The sequence below is a fragment of the Homarus americanus genome, unplaced genomic scaffold (assembly GCF_018991925.1).
Source record: "Homarus americanus isolate GMGI-L3 unplaced genomic scaffold, GMGI_Hamer_2.0 scaffold26591, whole genome shotgun sequence".
Classification (NCBI taxonomy): domain Eukaryota; kingdom Metazoa; phylum Arthropoda; class Malacostraca; order Decapoda; family Nephropidae; genus Homarus; species Homarus americanus.
The window spans coordinates 838835-849243 of record NW_024755595.1 but is presented as its reverse complement, the minus strand read 5'-3'; the positions used below and the strand labels follow the sequence as shown (position 1 = coordinate 849243).

At 43.3% G+C, this 10409-nt stretch overlaps 1 protein-coding gene across 1 annotated transcript; it reads right to left on the bottom strand.

The window, feature by feature from the left end:
* Positions 1–5128: 5128 nt before the first annotated feature.
* On the bottom strand, positions 5129–8245 carry LOC121856590 (somatostatin receptor type 2-like). Its single transcript, XM_042352218.1, has 2 exons — positions 6370–8245; positions 5129–5714 (listed from the first exon to the last, which is right to left on the bottom strand). Exon 1 carries the CDS (start codon positions 7646–7648, stop codon positions 6422–6424), a length of 1227 nt encoding a protein of 408 aa, XP_042208152.1. The 5' UTR covers positions 7649–8245; the 3' UTR covers positions 5129–5714; positions 6370–6421.
* Between the last annotated feature and the right edge of the window lie 2164 nt (positions 8246–10409).

Genomic DNA, 10409 nt, shown 5'->3' with positions numbered 1-10409 from the left:
GGGGGGTGAGGAGGTGTTGGAGGTGGGGGTGAGGAGGTGTTGGAGGTGGGGGGTGAGGAGGTGCGGGTATGTATTAGAGGATGGGGCAAGGTGGAGGATATTTGGAGGTAAGTGTTGGAGGTTTGGAGGTGGTGATGGAGGTGTGGGAGTGAGGAAGTGTTGGAGGTGAAGGTATGTATTGGAGGGTGGGGCAAGGTGGAGGATGTTTGGAGGTGGGGGTGGGTTATTTTAGGTTAGGTCTTGAAGGCTTTTGGAGGGCCACTAGATCCATGTAATATTTCTTTTGCAAAGCCACTTAACCAAACCTAACCTAACCAACCTCTCAAAACCGGGAATTAAAACAATAAGCGAGTAATTAAAACTCCCAGAACGCTTATACAACTTATTGACAGGATCGTGAGTCTGGCGAAATTAATTAACCCTAAAAATAAATTAATGGCAGAGGAAAAAAGGTGTCAGAAAAATTATTGTCAGGGAAAAAAGTCGGGAAAAATTATTGTCAGGAAAAAAAGTCGGGAAAATTTGTCAGGGAAAAAAGTCGGGAAAAATTATTGTCAGGGAAAAAAGTCGGGAAGATTATTATGTCAGGGAAAAAAGTCGGGAAAAATTATTATGTCAGGGAAAGTTGAGTTATTTCATTAGCTCCTATTGTGTGATTCGTAATTTCATATAACGTCAAATAACATTAAATTATACCAATGGTTATATTACGGAATGAAACCTCCAAATAACGGATTTTCTCTCCACATAATCCGTTAGATGGAGGGTTTTCACATCTAATGGTTCTTCGATATAACGGAATTTCCTCTTCATATAGTCCGTTAAATAGAGTCCTGGAGGGTCTGTGTGTGTGTGTGTGTGTGTGTGTATCTGTGTGTGTGTGTGTCTGTCTGCTGTCTGTCTGTCTGTCTGTCTGTCTGTATTGATCTCAGTCCACAAAAACGCAAAAGAAAAAAAAACGGTTATATTAAAATGAAAATAAAACATATATTCGTCCCCCTAAAAACGGGAGTAAAATGCGTAAAAAAAATTCGTTTTATTCCCATATTTTGAGGTAAACTAATCCAGCTTCTCATCAGGTGAACCAGACGATGGCCTAAATATTTTCCATCTGACACCAGGATGGAAATTTTATTTTTTGCCCAATCCAATTAGCAGGTACGTTTGGGAAGGTTAGGTTAGGTTGAGGTTTGGTTAGGTTAGGTTAGGTTAGGTTAGGTTAGGTTGAGGTTTGGTTAGGTTAGGTTAGAGTTAATTTAGGCTTTGTTTAGTTGGGTTAAGGTTAGGTTAGATAAGATTAGATTACGGTTAGATTAGCGAGGTTAATGTTAGGTTAGGCTAGGTTAAGGTTAGGTTGGATTAGGTTAAGTTCAGGTTTGGTTAAGGTTAGTTTAAGGTTCTTGTGGCTGTACCTGTTGTGTCGTTGTCTTACTCGGTGGTGTATAACCTCACCTGACGTCATCCGTTATATAGTACATCAAGGATAATAAGAACATGACTCGTAATTTATAGTTTTTATACACAAAATACATAAATACATTGTTGTACAGTATGATAAACATCTATATTGGTACTGTACCTTGTGTGTGTGTGTGTGTGTGTGTGTGTGTGTTTTATATACATGTACATCGTATCTACAGAGCACATTGGTTATACTCAGCAGCTGACTCCACCATGGCACCACGCGGAGCCTAACACCTGTATTTACAGTACCTCAGGTGTATTAGATTAATTACGTGCTAGACAGGTGACGCAAAATAGCCTCCTAGCCAACTGAGGTGCCGAGCAGGTCATTGACAAACTTACAATCACGAAAATAAGTCCATTTACTCGCCTGAGGCCTTGAACTATACAGGGAGGAGCCTTGGAGTATCTTGTCTGCTCGTGGTTGGTTTTGATACAGTTGTGAACAGGTGACCCACACACGTGTCTGGCCCAGCAGGTGATCTGGGTGCTAGACAGGTTAATGAGACACTAATGAGCATCACCTGGACAGACAGTTAAACCAGAGGCCTATGTAAACGAGCCTATAATTCACAAGCACCAAAATATCCGCGCACCTTGTCTGGGGGAAATTGCCAATCACCATCAACAGCACAACGTAATTGATTAATTAACCACATAAACAGCGACAGTAACACCCACCTCTACCTGTGCATGACCACCTTCCTTCACAACAAGTAAACAAAGAAAAATGATCTCTAATGATACCTGGTGTTAAGGTTCAGTTTTAGCTTTCCTCGATCATGTTGTATAGGACCTTTCTAACACACATTTCTTCCCAGTAGGCCGGAACACCTAACATAGACTGGTGAACCGCTCAGTCTATCTCCACTTTACAATAATATATACAGTTAATAACCATAAAACACCTGATGGTAAAATACAACAATTACTATCCAAATATAGAGATTATATTTAGTTTATTTATAATATTTAATTTTTAATCAATACAAACATATAGACGTGTATCATGCAGGAGTCTTTTTAGAAGCAAGGTAAATCGACACCTGAGCCGGATATTTCCCTGTATATTTATAAACAAATCACCTGATCCTAAATTATCCAGTCATAATTGTAAACAAAAATCAGCTGATCCATAATGATGTGTGTATGATCAGCTTCTACTAATGTAAACAGAAACCAGCTGATGACATTTAAATAAAAAAATCACCTGAATGTAAATGACAATACCAACAACAGGTGATAACGACACATAAACAAGGTGATATACACGACAGACTCAAGGGAGAACTGAAACGGCTCTGGGTCGATCCCTTCCTCGGGCTCAGAATAAAAAAAGACTTCTGCCAGATCTAATGTCTCACAAACTATGGGGCTTAGGAACAATTGTAAGGCCTTGACACACACAAACACACATCATCCGTGAAATAATGACATATAACAATGCTTATGAAGACACTATAGGCGAAGACAGTTCTATCTTTATTGTCTTGATGAGGGAAGAAAAAATGACGTTATTCCATAGTACTTTTAAGAAACACCAAATATAACATTGACTTTTATTAGTTTAGTGTAATTTAGAACCGTAGTTGGAGAGGTGTAGTACAGGGGGTCACTTACACCCTCTACATAACAAAACTGTAGCATCAACGACATAGACAGTATCTCTTAAGTCACGCTGTATTAAACTAAAGAATAATACAAGAGTTTAAATGAGTCAAATGAGTATTAATTGAGGACTTAAAATCCTCCTTCCTTACAGCGCCAGAACAAGCAGTCATCAGCCAACAGTGCCTGGCGTTCCCTTCCGCCACTCAGAGCAATGACGCTGCTCTCTTAACACACACACACACACATACGCTATTCTGCATGATCCTTCTGAGTTAAGAATTGGCAAGTTAATGGTTTGCGTATTCCCCTCGTAAACAACAAGTCCAGGTTATTTATTTATCCCCGGAAGAGACGAACCTCTAAACCACATTACTCTTCGACTCGGTGTTTGGGGGAGATTCACCTCTTAAACGATTAGCGAATCTTGTTCTGGGATATTGATTAGCCATTCACGGGAGTTAAGGTAAGCAATTAAACGAAAATCTGTGTCGTTATGCAAAGCGTTGACGAGTTTATGGAATGTGAGGACTATTTTTTTTCAGTAGAATTTTGTCCAGTAGGGTTTTGTCCGATAGTTTTGTCCAGTAGGGTCCGATAGTTTTGTCCAGTAGGGTTTTTGTCCAATGAGGATTTTAGTTTAGTATAATTTTGTTCTGATAAGTATATCGATTATCGAGTGATATCTCCCTCGATAAGAATTCAATCCAAAGGTGGAGTGGGGGTAGGAAGGGGAGGGGGGGGTTCTCCAGTGGATTCCAAACCGATTAAGGATCTACTTAGATTCTGCTCGGTGGGTTTATGTACAAACAAGATTTTGCCCGACATGAATTTCTGCTCTAAACGATATTTTTCCCCGACTGAATTTTTGCCCCCTGAGGAGCCATCTCGTCCAACAGGTGAGCCAACACGCGGCGCAGGTGTTGAGGCGTTGTCCGGGTGGTGTCAGACCTTAACGTCATATGATTGATTGTCCTGTCAGAGGTGTATGAAGGAGGAGAGAGAGAGAGAGAGAAATGGGAGAGGAATAAGAGAAGATTAGGTGAGAAATGTTTAGGTAGATAGATAAGAGAGATAAATAAGATTGCTAGATAGAGAGAGAGAGAGAGAGAGAGAGAGAGAGAGAGAACACCCCCCCCACACGCTCGGTCACCTCTACCATTTGTTCTGGATCCACCAATGTGATGGATCGGTAAAAACGAAATAAAAGTTCTGATTGGTCGGGGCACTGCAGCTGGGGCCTGTCAGTGGTGTACAAGAACTTAGCGGTGAACGACCCGGGTCTGGGTAATTCCTCACGTGAATGAGGGCATAACGTGTACGGATTGGTCCTTATCCACTACGATGTGCAGTTATTGGTCCTGGCCTGTCATGACGTCAGTTAATGTCCCTTCCCTAATCTGTCCTCAAACTATTCATTAACTCAGTCTAAATTAATATTACCTGAATCTTACCCCAAGCCACCGAGACTAACCTAGTGGCGGGAGAGGTTATGTCAGGGTGAACGGGGACCAATCACCACACTCCAGGCCCGCATACGAGTGGATTTTGCCTCGGGAGTGTCAGGGCTAGCAGACGCCCTTAATTACGACTCTTCGTCTGGCTTTAGCGAAAGTCACCAAGATTTAGCGCGTCCATTAAGAAGGGGAATGAGACGCCCAGAGATGAGAGAGAGAGAGAGAGATAATGGAGGAGGATTTCTAGCAATACTCAAATTATATTTCTGAAGTAGGACAGCCACTAACAGCAGCTGTGCCTGAGAGTCATCCAACCTGTCTCCCGAAACGCTCGTCAACACACCTGTACTGAAGGGAGACTCATGCCCGCGTCACCCGGTAGTCACCACACTTTTGGTGGCCAACATCCGAACAAAAAGTTGAACCAAACTTCCGGGAAACTTCAAGAATACAAAATATATATTAAAAATATTACCCCACCCCTGGGAGGGGGAGGAAGGAAGGGTGTGTCGAGTGGAGCTCTGGAGGGGAGGGAAGGAGGAAGGGTGTGTCGAGGAGCTCTGGGAGGGAAGGGAAGGGTGTCGAGTGGAGCTCTGGGAGGGGGAGGGAAGGGAAGGGTGTGTCGAGTGGAGCTCTGGGAGGGGGAGGGAAGGGTGTGTCGAGTGGAGCTTATGAATAATCATCACTCAGTCGCTGGAGGGTTGTGGAGGCTCTAAGAGACACCAAAAAGACTCTTCAAGTGACACGTGGCGGCCTCTTCAGCCTCTAGTAACCTGAAGTTCGTCCTCTGTTTTCCTGAACAAGACAACGGCCGGCCTGTAGAGCCTCACGGGGGAATTCCAGCGTAATGCCAGAATTATTCTACTGGTCTGGTATCCCTGGATTTTTTTTTTTTTTTTGGCATTGTGTGAGAATTTCTATATGGCGTTGATCACCTCTTAGACCCCAGGAACTTGGTCCAATTTTCCAGAACGAGTCGCCAGCAGAAACTCCACCACTAACACGACCAACCAAAAGTGCCTGGCGTGCCCCCTACAGCCGACGAACGTTCGCCAGCCGTCCATCTGTTTAACATGATCCATGCATACTGAAGCTAGCCACAGGGCGAACGTTCGCTCGTCTTCTGCCTGCAGTGGCGTTGTTTTTTTGAGATATTGATGTAAGGGATGACGTAGAAGCAACCATCTGGGAAGAAGGAGATGACATTTATTAGTAAAGTGATGACTGAGATGACAGATAAAGTTTATACATACATACATACAAACATACATACACACATACATACATACATACATACATACACACATACATACATTACATACACACATATATACATGCATACATACATACATACTGTGGACTCGGTGAATTACGGTGGTACTCAGTGGACTGTACTCACCGTTTTACCTTGCTGGTATTTTTGCCTAAAGAAATAAAAGTTTCAGTGATGTGCAATTAAACGAGCGATGGTCTAGAGCCTTATTAATGACTCTAAATTATGTAGTTAGTTGTTATTTTTGTTGTGGATGAAGCTAAAGTTGGTATTTTTGTTGTGGATGTTACTAAATTGTTATTTTTGTTGTGGATGATGCTAAAGTTGTTATTGTTATCGTTGATTGATTGAGGTAATTGTATCCTTGGCGACGGAATAACTTAGGTCATAATGTTGTTGTTATTGTTGATTATGTTATTAATGTTGATGTTGTTCGACAATGGATAGTACATTTATTGTATACATTATCAACAGTCTTTTTTATTTGCTCGTGTGTGTGTGTGTGTGTACGAGTGAATGATAAATTACTCAGTTCTACTACAGTTAGTTATCTGCTGCACTTCTCACCTTGATACAGAGCCCTGTAGTAGTAGCAGCAGCAGCAGCAGTAGCGAGGTCCTCAGAGCTGGGAGGTGGGGATCTCAGTGCCGTTCTCCCTGGGCGCCTGACTGAAGGTGGAACGAGTCGTCATGGAGATCGCCGTCGTGTAGGCATCGTTGGACACCATGTCTTGTCTGGAGTTCTTGGCCCTCATGGTGGAGCCGCCCCGTCGTCGTGGAAAGATGGAATTTTCTGCGGCCAGGGCGCTATTGGCTTCCATCATGGTGGCGCAGGTACACGCCTTCATGAAACTCTTCTTGAAGTTCTCGCTGAGGAAGGCGTACAGGATGGGGTTGATGGCGGAGTTGATGTAGGAGAGACAGGAGGAGATGAGGAACAGCACCACCATGAAGGGACTCTGACCTACCCGGGGCGGGCTGAAGATGAGCACCAGCTGCAGCACCCAGTAGGGCAGCCAACACATGACGTACACCGTGATCACCGTCAGCACCATCTTCGTCACCTTCCTGTGGCTCTTCTTCTTCTCTTTCGACTTACTCTTGGGTCCCACGGACTTGAGTTTTTGCAGCACCAGCCCGTAGAAGATGAAGATGAGGGTGAGAGGGAGACCGAAGGCGAGTATGAACGAGTAGAGTGTGAAGACGAACTCACCGCTGATGCCGAAGCTGTCTGGCCAGAAGATGTTACAGTTGATGAGGTCATAAACTTCCAGCGTGTTGGAGTACATGAAGACGGGCACGATCATGAGGGCGGAGGTGGTCCAGGCCGTCAGGGAGACCAGCTTGGAGATCATGGGCGTCCGGAACTTGGGGGCGCTGATGGGGTGACAGACGGCGATGTACCGGTCAGCGCTCATGATGGTGAGGAAGAGTGAACTGGTGAACTGGTTGAGGGACGTCGTGATCATGTACAACTTACACATGGTAGACCCGAAGGCCCAATAACCCAGGACCGAAGTGATCATAAGAAACGGGATGCCTATAACGAAGAGCTCGTCCGCTATAGCCAGGTTCACAATGTACAGATTAGTGACCGTCTGCATCTTGGAGAACCTAGTGACTACGTAGATGACGAGGGTGTTGCCGCACAGACCCACCAAGAAGGCGATGGCGTAACAAGCCTGCATGATGATGTTGGCCACCATATGTATAGGGGACACCTCGCCCGTGAACACCCCGAGGCTACAGTTACTGGCTGTGTCTGTGTCTGTCGTGTTCAGGTACGAGCAGTTGAGAGGGAAGGAGTCCGTGTCCTCCAGGTCGAGATACAGCGTCGAGGTGTTCATGGTGGAGGGTGTAGCTCTTAGTCCACCATAAATTGAAGTATAATTACAATCCCCCTAATCGATCCAGGGACTAACCGGATCAGGTTATGTTTTCCTCCAGTCGACACAGTAATTAGCCTTAAAGTTGGGTCTATTTTCCGCAACTCAATTCACTCCAGAGATACAAGTGAACCAGTCTTCTACGCGAGAGATGATCCGCCTTTCATCTCCGCCTCTTAGTTCCCGTTAAACTTACACACAACATGTTCGTCACAGGTCAAAGCCTATCGCTAGGTATAGAGACTGAGTGGGTAACTGTCTGTCCTGTCACTGATAACGGGGAACTAAGTGAGTGTTGGGGGGGGGGGAGACTCACAACAAGCTCTTTAACTAACTAACGACGACTTGGGATACTGTCTACTCTGATACGGTTAACGGGTGACTGGTGGTTGAGACTGGTGTCTGACTGTACGCTGAGTGGTTGGCGGAGAAGGGTGGAGGAAGGGAGGTAGTTAGTCTTGACTGTCCTGGTTGTTAGCGGAGAAAAGTACTCATATCCACGAACTACTGTCCATCACAGTTGACGGTCCTCTGAGTGGTTACTGGTAGAACTGGTCGACAGTCTGAAAGGAGAACGTGAAAGGTGTTAGAATTCGGTGATATAAAAGAACCCTTAATTAAAATGGCGCACATTGAGTTGAACAGTTCCTTACCCACCTATCCATCCCTCACCCAACCATCCGTCCCTTACCCACCTATCCATCCCTCACCCAACCATCTATCCCTCACCTACCCATCCCTTACCTACGTCCCTCACTTCACCTCACCTCACCTCCCTCACCATCCACACCCTACGGAGGAAAAATAAAATGCTGCACCTTTATTGATTATAGCGAACCAATACGTTTCCCTAATGGTTAATCCAATACACGCCATCAATCCGTGGCTAATGGCTTCAACCTGATCCCGCTGGTGTGAGTGTGTGTGTGTGTGTGTGTGTGTGTGTGTGTGTGTGCGTGTGTGTGGCTGGGAAAAGATAACTGTAGTGGTTTCCTCGAGATTGACTTTCTGTGCGGTGATTAAAACTCAGGTTGCGGTGGCCGAGTGGATACAGTATTCGCCTCATATCGTCCGAGTCGTTGGTTAGCGCTCGGGTTGTACTGTACCCTCATTATATGTATGTGCAGGTATATGTGCGTATATCTGACACTACACACACATGCACACACACACACACACACACACACACATATATATACATACATACAGACACACACATTATATACAAACATATACAATCTCATTATACACCCACATACACACACACACACACACACACACACACACACACACACACACACACACACACACACACACACACACACAGTTGTTTACAACACCCTATCGAGAACATAGACCAGATGGCATGCTGTTAGTGTACCTGTCTCTCTCTTCCATATCTACTCTTTTAATTGTCTCACTTCCTTACCCTTTGTTCTTCATCAGCTTTATCAGTCTTCCTTCTTCCTTATGTAATTACCTGTAACTTTTTCTTCCTCCTCCTCCTCTGTTTTCTTCCTTCTCTTATTACAACTTTTATCAGGAGTAAACAAAGGAGACGAGAAACACAGATGATGTAGAAAGAAGAACTAAATTGAATAATACTAACACACTAGAGTAACTTTATGTGAACTGAGTTATTCACTACGTTAATACACCAAATTATACACAAAACACTAAGTTAATACATCATACACTATGATATAATACACGATATACTATTAGTAATGTTAGTTAATACATAATCATACACTATGACGTCACGCTCTTAAACAAACACACTTGTTGTTCATAAGATTAATTATTTGTGCAGTGATGGAATATTCTCTCTCTCTCTCGTGACCTATATTAAGGGAAGGTCAATAGATTTAAATTTCATACCCTGGGCCATAAGAGTCTCGTCTCATAGTAACTTACAAGAATCCCGACCTAACATCGTTCTGGACAGCACCGTCTTGTCCCCAGAACTCCACAGGTAGACACAGCTGGTAACTGCTCAGTCACCTTGGAGTATAAGAACGAAAATCGAATGACAGTTAATGGGAACTCTAACTTAGTGACCTCTTGTCAGATAACACGTTCTTGACCCGAGAATTTCAACATACTTATACATATACAGATATGGAGGGTAAGATAGAGCTATCCACCACAAGGCCATAAGGGTCGAGATCCTATGGTAACCAACAGGAAGAGCCATCTAAATATACCCTCGTTGGTTAGCACCTTCTTGCTCTCGACAACTCCACGTAATCAGCTGGGATAGGGATGAGAGTCTTAGGTGAATACATTTCATTAACGCTCTTAATTACATCCCTTTTGTTCGCCTGGTAAAATAGGATGAAATAGTGGTAGTATAAATGGTAGTAGTAGTAGTAATAGTAGTAGTAATGATAGTAGTAGTAGTAGTAGTAGTAATAGTAGTAGTAGTAATGATAGTAGTAGTAGTAATAGTAGTAGTAATGATAGTAGTAGTAGTAGTAGTAGTAATAGTAGTAGTAGTAATGATAGTAGTAGTAGTAATAGTAGTAGTAATGATAGTAGTAGTAGTAGTAGTAGTAATAGTAGTAGTAATAGTAGTAGTAGTAATGATAGTAGTAGTAGTAATAGTAGTAGTAATGATAGTAGTAGTAGTAATATAAATGGTAGTAGAAATAGTAGTAGTAATAGTCTAAATAGTATTAGTAGTAGTGGTAGCAGTATAAATGGTGGCAGTAGTAGTAGT